The sequence below is a fragment of the Staurois parvus genome, unplaced genomic scaffold, assembly GCF_062004578.1.
Source record: "Staurois parvus isolate SC_StPar_1 unplaced genomic scaffold, SC_StPar_1.0 ptg000132l, whole genome shotgun sequence".
In the NCBI taxonomy this organism is placed as follows: Eukaryota; Metazoa; Chordata; class Amphibia; order Anura; family Ranidae; genus Staurois; species Staurois parvus.
In genome coordinates this window covers 3,388,434-3,407,076 of record NW_028317928.1, presented here as the reverse complement: position 1 = coordinate 3,407,076, position 18,643 = coordinate 3,388,434, and the positions used below count along the sequence as shown (strand labels likewise).

General features: G+C 43.1%; 1 protein-coding gene across 1 annotated transcript in view; it reads right to left on the bottom strand.

Annotated features, from left to right (window-relative positions):
- Window positions 1-1,586: 1,586 nt before the first annotated feature.
- LOC149466175 (uncharacterized) overlaps window positions 1,587-18,643 on the bottom strand; it is a 64,114-nt gene continuing 47,057 nt past the window's right edge. The window contains exons 12-14 of the mRNA XM_089672710.1: window positions 18,247-18,359; window positions 15,583-15,712; window positions 1,587-2,891 (exon numbers count right to left, since the gene is read on the bottom strand). Coding sequence (XP_089528836.1) covers window positions 1,687-2,891; window positions 15,583-15,712; window positions 18,247-18,359 — 1,448 coding nt within the window. The 3' untranslated portion in view covers window positions 1,587-1,686. The remainder of the gene's footprint in view (window positions 2,892-15,582; window positions 15,713-18,246; window positions 18,360-18,643) is intronic.

Genomic DNA, 18,643 nt, shown 5'->3' with positions numbered 1-18,643 from the left:
GTTCAATCCTCTCCAGGAAAGACCTAGAGCTCAGTGTGCTTAAAGAATAAATAGCCTCTCCCAGAATCCTCAGGGTCATCTTCCCTGTGATTGGCTAGGGCGGCATTAACCGCTTCCCAACCGCCCTAGAGCAGAACTACTGCTACAGGGCGGCAGGGCTGCGCAAAATCACGTATATATACGTGATTTTGTATTTACACGCGCGCCCTACCCGCACCGCAATTGGCGGCTTTAGTGGCCGATCACCGGGTCCCAGTGACGGGGGAGAGGTCTGTATGTAAACAATACAGATCTCTCCCCTTTCAGCTCCAGCACGCTGCTTTATGTGGCTCTGCATAGCACAGCCATACAAAGCAGCCTGCTTACACAGTAAAGCACACACAGCACAAAACTATCTCTTTGATCGCCCCAGATGTTAACCCCTTCCTGCCCAATGCCATTAGTACAGTGTCAGTGCTTTTTATTAGCACCGATCACTGTATTGGTGTCACTAGGGATGTCAGTGACACCAAGTCAGTTCCCCCCCAGTGTCAGAATGCTCACCGCAGTTCCACTATTAGTCGTTTATATAACAATAAAAACCACACAGGCGATCAAATACCACCAAAAGAAATCTCTATTCGTGGGAAAAAAAGGAAGTAAATTTCGTTTGGGTGCAGCGTTGCATGACAGCGCAATTGTCGTAGCGCCGCAACACAACAAATAGAGGTTGAGACACGTGGTCTGACAGCTCGTTCTATTTATTTCATTCATCTAGGGGTGAGGAAACGACTGCAATCCCTCGGAACCTGAAAACAACTGGATTGACCCATGTCCACCTGAGATCCACAAGAAGCTGCCACGTCCTGAACCACCTGCTGCTTTTGGCAACCGGGGTGTGATATAAGGGATTCAGAAAAAATGAGGAAGGGTTGTAACAGCGCAAACACTGCAAAGTCCTGGGAAATGGTAGTATGGGGTGATGGTGGTATTAGTAGCTACTGTATGAAGAGCGTAGGATTCCGTGTGGCACTGACTGGCAAGGCTTCCAAATAAGCTGTAGCAACTTCTGTAGATGAGAAAAAGGAGAGAAGTGCCTCTAAGTGCAATAAGTCTTTTAATTCAAGTCTAAATGTAGAAACACTCACATGTGTGAAGTAATCATAAGCTTAAAAACCATGGTTAACAATAGTTAACGGTGGGGTGGTAACCCGGGTGAGGAGCCGCCATCTTACTGCGATGTGGGGAGGTTAGCTCTCGGCTGGAACAGCGTGGTGACTGGAGGGGAACAGCGGTGAGGCCGGCCTGCATGCACGTCCTCCCTCAGAGCTGGATGGAACGTAGCGGCGGCGTGGCCGTGATGACGTCAGATCCCAGGGTGCGCTGTGGCGCGTTTCGGAGCATGCACTGGCCGTGGAAGGCGGAAGTGCACTCTTTTTTCAAGCTGCTTGAAAAAGGAGTGCACCGAGAGCTGACCTCCCCACATCGCAGTAAGATGACGGATCTTCACCCGGGTTACCACCCCACCGTTAACTATTGTTAACCACGGTTTTTAAGCTTATGATTACTTCACACATGTGAGTGTTTCTACATTTAGACTTGAATTAAAAGACTTATTGCACTTAGAGGCGCTTCTCTCCTTTTTCTCATTTGTGATATAAGGGAGACTTTTGGCGAAAAATGTTCCCCACCTTCAGGTCATGAATGCTACGGATCACCCATATGAATTCTCTTGTGTCTGATCAACACGGATCGCTCTTTGAAGCCTCTCCCACACTCGGTACACGTGTAGGGGCGCTCGCCGGTGTGGACTCTTAGGTGCGAGACGAGCCGGGCTTTCTCCGTGAAACACTTGCCGCATTTGGAACACGGGTATGGCTTCTCCCCTCTGTGAACCCTTTCATGCCTCATAAGACACGATTTGTGGGAATAACATTCACCACACTGCAGACATGAGTAAGGCTTCTCCCCCGAGTGAGTCCGCTGATGGGAAAAAAGACAGTCCCTCCGGGTGAAACATTTCCCGCACTCAGAACAAGAAAAGGTCTTGTCGGCCGTGTGAAGCCTCTGATGGTTCGAAAGATTGCTCCTTCCTGTAAACCGTTTTCCACATATCGAGCAAGAATATGGCTTCACCCCAGTGTGAGTCAGGCAATGTTTGGCAAGGGTTTGTTTCAGGATGAAACTCTTCCCACACTCGGAACACGCATGCGGCTTCTCCCCGGTATGCGTCATGTGATGTTTATCTAGACTTTGTTTCAGCATAAAACACTTCCCGCATTCCGAACACGAAAACGGCTTCTCGCCCGTGTGCGTCAGGTGATGCCGGACGAGCTGCGACTTCTGTACAAAAAGTTTGCCGCAGTCGGAACACGAAAACTGCAAATCGCCCGTGTGGATTTTGTGATGTGTTCGCAGCTGGGATTTGTGCGGAAAACCTTTGCCGCATTCGGGGCAGGAGTGTGGCTTCTCTCCCGTGTGAATCATCTGATGCCCATCCAGGCCGGATTTTCTGGTAAAGCACTTCCCGCACTCATAACACTTGTAAGGCTTCTCCCCTTTATGTGTCGTCAGATGCCGGATGAGGCAGGACTTCTGGATGAAACATTTCCCGCACATGGAACAGGAAAACGGCTTCTCGCCTGTGTGGCTTTTTTCATGTCTCTGAAGGATGCTTCTGTCTGAAAAGCATTTCCCGCATTCAGAACAGGCGTACGGCCTCTCCAATGTGGGCTGATATCGATCTTTGGAGAGAGCTGGCTCTAAGGAAAGATGTTGGGATGGATGTGGGCGGTGGAGCAGAAGGGCGTGGTTTGGAGCGATGGCTGTTTCTTCTGCAAAATCCAAAGTGATTCCATCCTCCTCTGAGCTCACAGGCCTTTCTTCTGTTTGGTAAGTTCTCAATCTTCCCTCTAGGGAAAACAAGCAGTAAAAACCATTAAAGATGAACTCCAGGCATCCCTTCAGTCTTGTACCGGCTCTTCTACAGGACTGCAATGGCTTACTCTGATTTTACTGCACACTGTGAGCTTCCCACATTGTTCACTAGAAGCTGCAACAAGTCACACAGAGCTCCAACCTGACCCAGAGCCCTCCCCTTCATTTACTGGACTTCAGTTCTCTCAACCATGGAGGCTCGGCACCATCGCATTCTGATATCTGCATAGCACCTCCCAAGGCCCAGCCCAACCCATATGGAAGAAAAATATATTTTAAATGCTACAATTTTGACCATATTCAATATATATTTCAATAAATAAATACAAATATATATATATCTATATGCATGTTGAAATGCGCTTTTATTACAAATGATATGAAATTTATTTTTAAAAATACATTTCAAATATACTGAATGTCTTTAAAAATACAAATCTACATTTTTGGAATGCATTTACAAATATATGTAAAAATATATGTTAAAATGACTTTTTTATATGTTAAAAAAAATCAGAATATATTTAAAAAAAAACTATTTATTACACACTGCATGTTGAAATGCATTTTTTAATATATAAAAATATATTTTAAAAATATTTTTCATATATTTTGTAATATATAAAAATGCATTTGTGTGCAGCAGTGCCCCCAGCCCCCACAATACTTACCTGAGCCCAATCGAGATGCAGCAATGTGCACAACAGAATCTGCGTCCTCATTGGCTGAGACAGCAAGCGGGAGCGATTGGTGCAATCACAGCCAGTGAGCCAATGAGAAAAGCGAGGAGGTGTGGCCACCTGACAGAAAGGAAGAACCAGGAGAGCCTGCGGGGGACCCTGAAAAGAGGATCCAGGGGGTGGGGCCAAGTCGCGGCTCCGTGTGTGAATGGACATGTGGAGCAGCGGGTGCCCCCATAGCAAGCAGCTTGCTATGGGGGCACCCAACAGAAAGGAGGAGCTAGAAGCACCTGCTGGGGACCCGAGAAGAGGATCCAGGGGGTGGGGCCAAGCCGAAGCTCCATGTGTGAATGGACACACAGAGCAGTGGGTGCTCCCATAGCAAGCTGCTTGCTATGGGGGAACCCAGCAGAAAGGAGGAGCCAGGAGAGCCTGCTGGGGACCCGAAAAGAGGATCCAGGGGGTGGGGCCAAGCTGCAGCTCCATTTGAATGGAGACACGGAGCAGTGGGTGCCCCCATAGCAAGCTGCTTGATATGGGGGCCCCCGACAGAAAGGAGGAGCCAGGAGAGCCTGCTGGAGACCCGAGAAGAGGATCCAGGGGGTGGAGCCAAGCCACGGCTCCATGTGTGAAAGGACACACGGAGCAGCGGGTGCCCCCATAGAAAGCTGCTTGCTACGGGGGCACCTGACAGAAAGGAGGAGCCAGGAGAGCCTGTTGGGGACCCGAAAAGAGGATCCAGGGGGTGGGGCCAAGCCGCGGCTCTGTGTGTGAATGGACACACGGAGCAGTGGGTGCCTCCATAGCAAGCTGCTTGCCTAGGGGGGCACCTGACAGAAAGGAGGAGCCAGGAGAGCCTGCTGGCGACCCAAAAAGAGGATCCAAGGGGTGGGGCCAAGCCACGGCTCCGTGTGTGTATGGACACACGGAGCAGTGGGTGCCCCCATAGCAAGCTGCTTGCTATGGGGGCACCCGACAGAAAGGAGGAGCCAAGAGAGCCTGCGGGGGACCCGAGAAGAGAAGAATCCGGGCTGCTTTGTGCAAAACCACTGCACATAGAAGGTAAGTATAGACATGTGTATAGAAAACCCTCAGCGCTATCGACCTCTTAAAGAACTTGTGCGGCTAGCATATAATGTCTTCCCACATGTAAAACATAAATAAAATAAAAATAAACAAAAATAATAATAATAAAAAATAAATAATTTTTTATAATTTATTTTATTATTTTTTATTTTATTTAGGTACGAAAAAATGGAGCATGTATCCCAGTTCTAGGTTCCAAGCCTTCTCCACTTTAACAAAAAAAAAAATCTATTTTTTGGTTTTATCTCTGCTAGAGACTTGACAGGAAGTGAAGGTAAATCTCCCCAACAGGACCATATAAAAGGTTCTCCAGCACACTCTCTATACAGGCTGAGCCACACTGTCCTGTCCAGGCCTCTCTGATTACTGCGGTCCCTAACTCTGTGTAACTTCTAGGAGACATCCAGTGCATTCATAAAGTATTCAGACCCCCTTCCCTTTTTTCAATTTTGCCATGTTGCAGCCTGATACTACACTTGTTTAAATTCATTTTTTTTCCCTTATTAACCACTTCAAGTCCGGACACTTTCCCCCCCTTCCTGTCCAGGCCAATTATCACAGTTTGAATGACAATTGCGCGGTCATGCAATACTGTACCCATATGAATTTTTTAGCATTTTTTTTTGAGACAGATACATTTCTTTTGGTGGGATTTATTCACCACTGGGATTTTTTTTTTTTGCTATGTAAATGAAAAAGTCCAAACATTTTGAAAAAAATTTGCAAATAATCTTTCTTCATAAATCTTGGCCAAAATGTATTCAGTTATCTTTTTAGTGACATAAAAATATAACCCAAATTAGTTAATAACCACAAATTATAATTTTTCAAAAATGTTTTTTATATTATTTATTTATTTTTGTTTTTTTTTAACATACCATCACCCTAGCAGTACAGTGTTACCATAGTGACACTGTACTACTTGTGGGAGGTGATGAAGATTTTGTTTTTCTTTTTTTACACTGATTACTTTTACACCCATAAAGTCTGTAAAAGCAATAATTTCTCCTTCTCTCTGGCTGCATTCTTGCAGCCATTGAGAAATACTGTGAGAGCTGTGATTGGTCACAGCTTGTCACATGGTACAAGGCTGTTGTGAATAGCCCTGTACCATGTGATCTCTGTGATCATTCACAGATTTCACACATAGTAAGCAATGATGTCCGGAAGTGACATCTTGCTTACTACTACTAATGTGATCACTGATTGGCCAATCAGTGATCACATGACCGGGACCTCACAAAGAGGTCCCGTACAGCGATCGGTGTCTCCGGACACAGTGGGCACCGTATTGCAGTGCCACATGTTCCCAGGGAGCGCACACAGGCTGTAAATGCGGGCGCCGTTTATGAACGGCAACCTGCTCCTGCACTGCTCCCGTCTGGCCGTTTATGTACATGGGCTGGACGGGAAGTGGCTAAATCTGAAATCGGGACCCCATAATGACAAACCGAAAACAGAATTTTAGAAATATCTGTGGATTTATTATAAAGAAAACACTGAAATAAGACATGGACATAAGTATTCAGACCCTTTACTCAGTACTTTGTTGAAGCACCTTTGGCAGCAATTCCAGCCTCGAGTTTTTTGGGGATGATGTGACAAGCCTTGCACCCCTGGATTGGGGGATTTTCTGCCATTCTTCTTTGCAGATCCTCTCAAGCTCAGTCAAGTTGGATGGGGACCATCGGTAGACAGAACTTTTCAGGTCTCTCCAGAGATGTCCAATAGGGTTCAAGTCAGGGCTGTGGTTGGGCCACTCCAGGACATTCACAGAGTTGTCCCTAAGCCACTCCTGTGTTGTCTTGGCTGTTTGCTTAGGATCGCAAGGTGAACCTTTAGTCCAGGCTGAGGTCCTGAATGCTGTGGAACAGGTTTTCGTTGAGGATATCTCTGTAGTTTGCTCCATTCAGCTTTCCCTCAACCCTAACCAGTCTTCCCAGTCCTCACTGCTGGAGAACACCCCCACAGCATGATGCTGCCACCACCATGCTTCACTGTTGGGATGGCATTGGGCAGGTAATGAGCGGTGCCTGGTTTCCTCCAGACACATCGTTTAGATTTCAGGCTAAACAGTTCAATCTTGGTTCCATCAGACCGGAGAATCTTGTTCCTCACAGTCTGAGTCCTTCAGCTGCTTTTTGCTCACTCCAATTGGGCTTTCATGTGTTCTGCACTGAGGAGAGGCTTCCGTCTAGCCACTCTGCCATAAAGCCCAGATCAGTGGAGGGCTGCAGTGATGGTTGTCCTTCTGAACTTTGTCCCATCTCCACAGGGGATCTCTGGAGCTCAGTCACAGGGACCATCGGGTTTTTGGTCGCCATTCTTAGTAAGGTCCTTCTCCCCCGATTGCTCAGTTTGGCCGGGCGACCAGCTCTTGGAAGAGTCCTGGTTGTGCCAAACTTCTTCCATTTGAGAATTATGGAGGCCACTGTACTCTTGGGAACCTTCAGCGCAGCAGATATTTTTTTGTAGCCGTCCCCAGATTTGTGCCTTGCAATAATCCTGTCTCTGAGCTCTGCAGGCAGTTCCTTTGACCTCACGGCCTTTGCTCTGACACAGTATGCATTGTCAGCTGTGAGAACATAAACAAAGAGAGAGAGAGAGCGCACCGGCCCTAGTGTAATAAGCCTTTAATATAGAGAGATTCAAAATACATATGACCTCACAATGAAAAGTCTTGTGCCATGCGTATCAATTAGTAACAAATCCGCATGGAGTCCCTCAATCCTGTTGGGGGATTACCGCACTTGCCAGCCGCCTGTAGCCCAGATGGATGTTACACAGGGAAGGCTTGCTGAACCTTGGGGCAGCTGCTTTCCTAGCTGTCAAGACCACCGAAAAGGGCATAGAGTGGGCATGGGAGTTTCTTTACACCCCACCTTGCAGAGATACCAAGGGATCCAATAGGTCAACAGTTGCCAGGACAACACATTTCAGAGGCGTGGCCATCTGGCAACAGTGCATCACTCCTTAAATAGCTTCACTAATAATACAACCCTTATAATACCGGCCGTGGTTATATATACACAGTGAAAGAAATGCGTATTTGCTCCTCTGCTGATTTGAATGTTTGCCCACTCACAAAGAAATGATCAGTCTAAAAATCGAATGTTCGGTGTATTGTAACACTGAGAGACAGAACAGCAACAACAAATTCAGCAGAAATGCATGTCTAACAAATGATGACTGATCTGCATGTTCATGAGGGAAATAAGTATTTGATCCCCATCACAAAACATGACTTAGTACTTGGTGGCAAATCCCTTGCTGGCAATCACTGAGGTCAGACATTTCCTGTAGTTGGCCACCAGGTTTGCGCACATCTCAGGAGGGATTTTGGCCCACTCCTCTTGGCAGATCCTCTCCAAGTCATTAAGGTTTGGTGGATGACGTTTGGCAACTCAAACTTTCAGCTCCCTCCACAGATTTTCAATCGGATTAAGGTCTGGAGACTGTCTAGGCCACTCCAGGACCTTAATGTGCTTCTTCTTGAGCCACTCCTTTGTTGCCTTGGCCGTGTGTTTTGGGTCATTGTCATGCTGGAACACCCATCCAATACCCATTTTCAATGCCCTAGCTAAGGGAAGAAGGTTCTCACCCAAGATTTGATGGTACATTACCCCGTCCATCGTCCCTTTGATGCGGTGCAGTTGTCCTGTCCCCTTAGAAGAAAAACAACCCCAAAGCAGAATGTTTCCACCACCATGTTTGACAGTTGGGATGGTGTTCTTGGGGTCATAGGCAGCATTCCTCCTCCTCCAAACATGGCGAGTTGAGTTGATGCCAAAGGTCTCATCTGACCACAACACTTCCAACCAGTCCTCCTTTGCATCATTCAGATGTTCAGTGGCAAACTTCAGACCGGCCTGGACATGTGCTTTCTTGAGCAGAGGGACCTTGCGGGCACTGCAGGATTTCAATCCTTGTCAGCGTAGTGTGATACCAATTGTTTTCTTGGTGACTGTGGTCCCAGCTGCCTGGAGATCATTGACAAGATCCTCACGTGTAGTTCTGGGATGATTCCTCACTGTTCTCATGATCATTGACACTCCACGAGATGAGATCTTGCATGGTGCACAAGACCTAGGGAGACTGACAGTTGTTTTGTGTTTCTTCCATTTGCGAATGATTGCACCAACTGTTGTGACCTTCTCACCAAGCTGCTTGGAGATAGTTTGGTAGCCCAGTCCAGCCTTGTGTAGGTCTACAATCTTGTCCCTGACATCCTTGGACAGCTCTTTAGTCTTTGCCATGGTGGAGAGTTTGGAATCTGATTGTTCGATTGCTCCTGTGGACAGGTGTCTTTTATACAGGTAACAAAATGAGATAAGCAGTACTCTCTTTGAGAGACTGCTTCTAATCTCAGCTTGTTACCTGTATGAAAGACACCTAGTAGCCAGAAATCCTGCTGAATGATAGGGGATCAAATACTTACTTCCCTCGTGAACATGCAAATCAGTTGTTAGACATGAATTTCTGCTGAATTTTTTGTTGCTATTCTGTCTCTCAGTGTTACAATACACTGAACATTCGATTTTTAGACCGATCATTTCTTTGTGAATAGGCAAACATTCAAAATCAGCAGGGGATCAAATACGCATTTCCTTCACTGTATGTCTATATATATATATATATATATATATATATATATATATATATATTTGAAGCTTGCCATCTAATAGCTATGAATATACATTACAATTAAAAAAAATATAGACACCCTTTATACATCTTTTAGATCCTATTACTCCAGTTGTATAATTTATCCTTTGTGTAACCCGTAATAACTGTAATCACTCACTTATATACTAATTAATTAATATGGAAATTGATAAAAAATGTCATGAAAAATTAATTGGATTAGTAAAAAATTGGTAAAGCATAAAAGACATTATATATACATCTTTTAGGCATCTTTAGTGCATATTTTAGATCCTATTACTCAAGCTGTGTAATCTTACCTTTTGTGTACTAATTAATTAATATGGAAATTGATCAAAAAGTTTGATTATTTCATCATTTATTCCAATTATTTAGATTAGTAAAAAACTGGCAATGAGTAAAAGACATATATATCTAATTAAAAAGAACAACATACCATATTTATATAGTTTGCCATCTAATAGCTATAAATATAAATTAAAAAATGCATATTAAAAAAATGCGTAATAAAAAAGGAGTATGAAAAAATAAGCATTGTCATACAACCGCACACTATAACCCACTTAAAGTGATGCTAAAGGTTCTTTTTTATTGTCTATACTTACCTGCTGTGTGCGGTGGTTTTACACAGAGCATCCCGGATCCTTCTCTTCTCGGGTCCCCAGCAGGCTCTCCTGACTCCTCCTGTCTGTCAGGTGCCCCCATAGCAAGTGGCTTGCTATGGGGGCACTTGCTGCTCCATTTGTCTATTAACACACTGAGCCGTAGCTTGGCCCCACCCCCTGGATCCTCTTCTCGGGAACCTCCACAGGCTCTCCTGGCTCCTCCTGTCTGTCAGGTGCCACCATAGCAAGTGGCTTGCTATGGGGGCACCTGCTGCTCCGTTTGTCCATTAACACACTGAGCCATGGCTTGGCCCCACCCCCTGGATCCTCTTCTTGGGAACCCCCGCAGGCTCTCCTGGCTCCTCCTGTCTGTCGGGTGCCCCCACTGCAAGCGGCTTGCTATAGGGGCACCTGCTGCTCCGTTTGTCCATTAACACACTGAGCTGTGGCTTGGCCCAACCCCCTGGATCCTCTTCTTGGGAACCCCCGCAGGCTCTCCTGGCTCCTTCTGTCTGTCGGGTGCCCCCACTGCAAGTGGCTTGCTATGGGGGCACCTGCTGCTCTATTTGTCCATTAACACACTGAGCCGCAGATTAGCCCCACCCCCTCTCTCCTCACTGGCTGTGAATGACAGCAGTGGGAGCCAATGGTTTCCACTTGCTTTCTCAGCCAATGAGGAGGCAGAGACCTGGGACAGCCAAGGCTGTCATGCACATCGCTGGATCTCGATGAGGCTCAGGTACACATTGAGGAGGCTGCTGAACACAGAAGGTTTTTTATTTATTATTTATTACAGGTATTTATATAGCGCCATCAATGTACGCAGCACTTTATATATATTTTGTACATTCACATCAGTCCCTGAACCTCAAGGGGTGTACAAGCTAAGGTATTTTTTTACCATGGATGCATGGATGTAAAAAAACCTTACGCCTTTATAACCACTTTAATAAAAAATTGGTATTGATACCTGATAGCAATATGTATGAAAATTACAAAAAATAACAATTAAAATCATACATATATTATCCATGTCACATACACGCATATACTGCAAAAAACTAACACGTGAGCACATGCCTTAACACATGGGCGCACATATCCAGAAACCGTCTCACATAATCCAAAAAGACTAACCGATTTTTATCAACAGACCGATTGTTATCAGCAGGCCGATTGTTACTAACGTAACAACCTATCCAATCCATGATGTACCGCACAGTGATAGAAACAATCATGATGAGGAAGTAATAAATGACTATAACATATATACAGTATATTGTTTGGAAAGGATACATAATACTAACCCCCCCATACACATGTGAGATGGATCATTCATGTACGCATGTTTTATATTACTGATTTTTGTGAGTTTCATACATATTATCAGGTATTGATACCAATTTTTATTCAAATTGGTTATATGACAATAATCAATTTAAAATACTATTTTTTTTTAATATGCGTTTTAAAAAAAATGTTAATGTATATTTATAGCTATTATACGGTGAACTACATAACCACTTGCGGACTAGCGATGTACCCGTACGTCGCTGGACTTCAAGTGGTTGTACCACGTACCGTTTTGTAGAGCCCACATACCGTTTGGAGAGCCGGCGGCCGGCTCTCTTGCAAAAAGCAATTGGAGCGTCTAACTAGCTGCTTGATTGCTTTTACAAGCGGCCAGTGGGGACGTCCCCCTCTCCACCACCTTCTGCAGCTCTCAAGGGCTCTCCTCGTACTGTTTTGTAGAGCCCACATACCGTTTTGTAGAACCCACGTACAGTTTTGTAGAGCCCACGTACCGTTTTGGACAGCCCACGTTCCGTTTTGGAGAGCCCACATACCGTTTTGTAGAGCCTACGTACTGTTTTGGAGAGCCCACGTACCGTTTTGGAGAGCCCACGTACCGTTTTGGAGAGCCCACGTACCATTTTGTAGAGCCCACGTACCGTTTTGGAGAGCCCATGTACTGTTTTGTAGAGCCCGTGTACTGTTTTGTAGAGCCCACGTACCGTTTTGGACAGCCCACGTACCGTTTTGTAGAGTCCACGTACCGTTTTGTAGAGCTGGTGGTCGGCTCGCTTGTAAAAAGCAATCGGAGCGGCTAACTAGCTGCTCGATTGCTTTTACAGGCGGGTGGGGACGTCCCCCTCTCTCACCACCTTCCGCAGCTCTCAAGGGCTCTCCACGTACCCTTTTGTAGAGCCCACGTACAGTTTTGTAGAGCCCACGTACAGTTTTGTAGAGCCCACGTACCGTTCTGTAGAGCCCACGTACCGTTCTGTAGAGCCCACGTACCGTTTTGTAGAGCCCACGGACCGTTTTGTAGAGCTGGTGATTGGCTCTCTTGTTAAAAGCAATCGGAGCTGCTAACTAGCTGCTCGATTGCTTTTACAAGCGGCCGGTGGGGACGTCCCCCTCTCCCACCACCTTCCTCAGCTCTCAAGGGCTCTCCAGTCCCAACAGGAGACCCAAGTGATCAGCCAGAGTGGCCGCACAGCTGAACAAAGCTGGGATTGGCTTTCATTGGCTAAAGTATTGTTTATTTATTTCAGGGACTTATATAGCGCCATCAATTTACGCCACGCTTTACATATATATTGTACATTCACATCAGTCCCTAACCCTCAAGGGGTGTACAATCTAAGGTCCCTAACTCACATTCATACATACGCATACTAGGGCCAATTTAGACAGGAGCCAATTCACCTACCAGCATGTCTTTGGAGTGTGGGAGGAAACCGGAGTACCCAGAGGAAACCCATGCAGGCACAGGGAAAACATGCAAACTGCAGGCAGGTGGTGCCGTGGTTGGAATTCAAACCAAATGACCATCGTAATGCCAGGCAGAAGTGCTAACCATTTAGCCACCGTGCTGCCCCAGAAGTGATCACCTGACATCACTTCCGGTTTACTGGCACTGAACGGCGTCATTTTTAAGAAATTTAAAGCGTTCAAAAACACTGATCTTGGCGTTTTGAATGCTTTTACTTGCAGAGGAGAAATTTGGGATCATGTAGACCCCAGATCCCTCCACAAAGAGTACCTGTCACGTGGCTATTGCTGTCACAAGGGATGTTTACATTTCTTGTGACAGCAATAAAAGTGATTAAAAAAAATGTAAAGCAACAGTGTAAAAATAAAAAAAATTAAATGTACAGTGAGGAACAAAAGTATTTGAACACCCTGCGATTTTGCAAGTTCTCCCACTTAGAAATCATGGAGGGGACTAAAATTCACATTGTAGGTGCATTCAAACTCTGAGAGACGGAATTAAAAAAAAAAATTCAGGAAATCACATTGTATGATTTTTAAAGAATTTATTTGTCTTGCACTGCTGAACATAACTATTTGAACACCTGAGAAACAGCAGGAATTCTGGCTCTCAAAGACCTGTTACTGTGCCTTTAAAAAGTCCACCTATACTCCACTCATTAATCTAACTTAGTAGCACCTGTCTGAGCTCTTTAAAGACACCTGTCCACCCCACAGTCAGTCAGATGCCAACTACTACCACGGGCAAGACCAAAGAGCTGTCAAAAGACACCAGAGACAAAATTGTGGACCTCCACATGGCTGGAAAGGGCTACGGGGCAGTTGCCAAGAAGCTTGGTGAAAATAGATCAACTGTTGGAGCAATTGTTAGAAAATGGAAGAGGCTAAAGACGACTGTCAGTCTCCCTCGGACTGGGGCTCCATGCAAGATCTCACCTCGTGGGGTATCACTGATGATAAGAAAGGTGAGGAATCAGCCCAGAACTACAAGGGAGGAGTTGGTCAATGACATGAAGAGAGCTGGGACCACAGTTTCAAAGGTCACTGTCGGTAGAACACTACGCCGTCATGGTTTCAAATCATCCATTGCACGGAAGGTTCCCCTGCTCAAGTCGTCACATGTCCAGGCCCGTCTGAAGTTTGCCAATGACCATCTGGATGATCCAGAGGAGGCATGGGAGAAAGTCATGTGGTCAGATGAGACCAAAGTAGAACTTTTTGGTCTAAACTTCACTCGTCGTGTTTGGAGGAAAAAGAAGGATGAGTTGCATCCCAAGAACACCATCCCTACTGTGGAGCATGGGGGTGGTAACATCATGCTTTGGGGGTGCTTTTCTGCGAAGGGGACAGGATGACTGCACTGTATTAAGGAGAGGATGAATGGGGCCATTTATTGTGAGATTTTGAGAAACAACCTCCTTCCCTCAGTCAGAGCATTGAAGATGGGTCGTGGCTGGGTCTTCCAACATGACAACGACCCAAAGCACACAGCCAGGATAACCAAGGAGTGGCTCCGTAAGAAGCATATCAAGGTTCTGGAGTGGCCTAGCCAGTCTCCAGACCTAAATCCAATAGAACATCTTTGGACGGCGCTGAAACTCCGTGTTGCTCAGCGACAGCTCCCAAACCTGACAGATCTAGAGGAGATCTGTGTGGAGGAGTGGGCCAAAATCCCTGTTGCAGTGTGTGCAAACCTGGTCAAGAACTACAGGAAACATTTGACCTCTGTAATTGTAAAAAAAGGCTTCTGTACCAAATATTAACACTGATTTTCTCAGGTGTTCAAATACTTATGTTCAGCAGTGCAAGACAAATACATTCTTTACAAATCATACAATGTGATTTCCTGAATTTGTTTTTTAAATTCTGTCTCTCAGAGTGGGAATGCACCTACAATGTGAATTTCAGACCCCTCCATGATTTCTAAGTGGGAGAACTTGCAAAATTGCAGGGTGTTCAAATACTTCTTTTCCTCAATGTATACATTTTTTTAATTGTGTTTTTTTTAATTTAAAGTACCCCCATGCTCACGCGCAAAAGCGAACGCACACGTCAGCCCCACACACATATAAACAGAGATCGTCCCACCCATGTGAGGTATCACTGTGAACGTCAGCTCACAGGCAGTAATTCTAGCACTAGACAGCCTCTGTAAATCTAAAGTGTCAACCTGTAAAGGATTTTAAATGCGTTGCCAATGGATAGTAACATTTTCATCGTTTGTCGCTGTTGCATACGTGATTTTAAAGCCTGACATTTGGTATTTATGCAGCGTAACATCATCTTTTATATTTTACAAAAAAACTGGGTTATGTATTGTGGTTTTTTTTTTGCATTAAAATTCAAAAAAGTAGATGATTTTTTTTTTCTCCCGTTTAAAAAAACGCTGCACAAATACTGTGTGACATATAAAATGACAAAACCCGTCAAATTTATTCTCTAGGGCCTCTGATTTAAAAAATATTATAAAATTAAAATAAATGTTTGGAGGTTCTAACTAATTTTCTAGAAAAAAAAAGATTGATTTTTTTTTTCTTGTAAAGTGTCAGCAAAAGGCCTGGAGGTCAGGTTGATAAATAGGGTATGTTGTTGTTGTTGTATTTAATGAGATAAAATGAACAAAACGGAAAGCAGGTTCACCTGCATTTTGGCTGGAGTTGGACTTTAATATGGCTGCATATAAAGAAAGTGAGACCTGATGGAGGCTGATGGCTGCTGACCCCCCCCACTGGGCACATACTGTCCCCCCATTACTGTCTACTAACAGAGGAGGGGGGAGAAGAAGAGATGGTTGTAGTGACTGAACAAGGAGGATCTGGGACTCTTCTCTGGATTTAGTGTTTATTCCTCACCTAAGCTGATCTCTGGAGGGGATTCTTCCTCCTCCTTACATGGCTCCTTGCCCCTCACATACGTCTCATGTTCTTCTTCTTTAGAATTAATCTTGTCTGCTTCAATTTCATTATCAATAGGATGTCCATCCTTCATACAAAAAAAAAAAAAAATAGTAAATTATGTACCCTAAAATTACTAAATGTTACCATTCTACAGACCAACCTACAATAGAAATGTGGTTACTCAACCCAATCAAGGAGAAAGCACATATGCAACAGATCTGAGTACACGCACTCAATAAAAATTTTAACCACTTTAAGTCCAGATACTTTCACCCCCTTCCTGTCCAGGCCAATTTTCAGCTTATCACACTTTGAATGACAATTGCGTGGTCATGCAACACTGTATCCATATGCATTTTTTAGCATTTTTTGAGACAGTTAAAACTTTATTTTGGTGGTATTTATTCACCACTCGGATTTTTTTTTTTTTGCTATATAAATGAAAAAGTCCAAAAATGTTGCAAAATGTTATACAATTTTGCAAATAAATAATCTTTCTTCATAAATCGTGGCCAAAATGTATTCAGTTATCTTTTCAGTAAAAAAAAAAAAAACCCAAATTAGTTTATAACCAAAAATTATAATTTAAAAAAAATGCTTTTATTTTTTTATATTATTATTTGTTTTTTTTAAAACATACTGTCACCCTAGCAGTACAGTGTTACCATAGTGACACTACTACTTGGGGGGCGGGGGGGTGATGAAGATTTTTTCTTTTTTTTATATATAAATGAAAAAAGACGTAACAACATAAAAAAACTCAATATTTTCTACTTTCTGTTATAAAACATATCTGCTGTATATATATATATATATATATATATATAGTGTTGAACACTATGATGTACGGCTTTGTCCATTATTTTGGATCACCCTTTTGTATGGTGATTTTTCAACAATAACAGTTTTTTATGTGCAGCAATCCAATTTTCTTTCTATCTTTCTCTTTCTTTCTTTCTTTCTTTCTTTCTTTCTTTCTTTCTTTCTTTCTTTCTTTCTTTCTCTCTCTCTCTCTCTCTCTCTCTCTCTATATATAAAGGAAATTGAATTGCTGCACATAAAAAACTTTTATTGTTGAATATATATATATTCAACAATAAAAGTTTTTTATGTGCAGCAATTCAATTTTCTTTCTATATATATATATATATATATATATATATATACATATACAGTATATATGTAAATACATTATTAATATATTTAGGCCAAAGTATATTCTGCATTCTTTGACATGTGTTTAGAAAAAAAAAAAAAATCCCAATGAGTGTATACCGATTGGTTTGTGCAAACATTATAGCGTCTACAAACTATGGTATACATGCTGGAATTTACAGAGCTATGACGCTATACTGGTAGTGGGGGTGATTAGCGACTTATAGTAGGACTGTGATAGTACGGCGGGCAGTCTGGCACTAGCTAACACTGGCTGGGGGGAAGGCCTAGTCAGTCTCCAGACCTAAATCCAATAGAACATCTTTGGACGGCGCTGAAACTCCGTGTTGCTCAGCGACAGCCCCCAAACCTGACAGATCTAGAGGAGATCTGTGTGGAGGAGTGGGCCAAAATCCCTGTTGCAGTGTGTGCAAACCTGGTCAAGAACTACAGGAAACGTTTGACCTCTATAATTGCAAACAAAGGCTTCTGTACCAAATATTAACACTGATTTTCTCAGGTGTTCAAATACTTATGTTCAGCAGTGCAAGACAAATACATTCTTTACAAATCATACAATGTGATTTCCTGAATTTGTTTTTAAATTCTGTCTCTCAGAGTGGGAATGCACCTACAATGTGAATTTCAGACCCCTCCATGATTTCTAAGTGGGAGAACTTGAAAAATCACAGGGTGTTCAAATACTTCTGTTCCTCACTGTATGCAACAGTTTGTAGATGTTATAAAGTTCGCATAAACCAATCAATGTAGCAGAATACATGCTGACTTAAATTTATGAAGAAATTAGATTTTTTATTTTTTTTATTGTTTCATAACAAAGTAAAAAATATTGTTTGCTTTTTTTTTCAAAATGTTCGTTCTTTTTTTGTCTATATAGTAAAAAATAAAAAAACTTAGTGGTGATCAAATTCCACCAAAAGAAAGTCCAAGTTTATAAATAAATTAGATTTTTTTTAAATAATTTTTCTTGGATATGTTTTATAACAGAAAGAAAATATATTGTTTGTTTTTCTTTTCAAAACGTTCAGTCTTTTTTTGTCTGTATAATAAAAAATAAGAAAACCCAGTGGTGATCAAATTCCATCAAAAGAAAGTCCAAGTTTATGAATAAATTAGATTTTTTAAAATTATTTTTCTTGGATATTTTTTATAACAGAAAGAAAAGAACATTGTTTTTTATTCAAAATGTTTGGTCTTTTTTTGTCTATATAATAAAAAATAAGAAAACCCAGTGGTGATCAAATACCAAAAAAAGAAAGCTTTATTTGCGGGGAAAAAAAAAACAGATATTAATTTTGTTTGTGTACAGTGTTGCATGACCGCGCAAGTGCTAAATAGCAAAAAAATGGCCTGTCATGAAGGGGGTAAAATCTTCCGGAGCAGACTGGTTTCTACCAAACCATTTTTTTTTAATAGGAAGTCAAACCTTTTAGTTCTATCTACCTGGTCCTCCTGAGGGATCTCCTGATGTTCCTGAGGGAACTCCTGATCCTCCTGTTCCTGTGTGGAGTCCCGGGAAGGACGGGGACATCTCTCTGGCGGATTTCTGCATACATCTGTAGGAAACACACATATAATGACACGGATTTAATGATGTTATATTTGCGGATGTTGGATGGTGTAGGTGAGGTTAAAACTTCTGTCCAGATTCTCAAATGGTTTGTGTCCCCATTGATGTGATAGAGATTCCACCATCTATTTGTCCTGCTTGCCATTGCTACTGAGAAAGACGTGATAGAAAAAACAAAACTTTAACTATGGGGTTGTTCCTTCACGCAATCCCATTCAACTCCACTTTGTAAACCGGCACATTTGGATGATTGTCCAATGAGAAGCATCC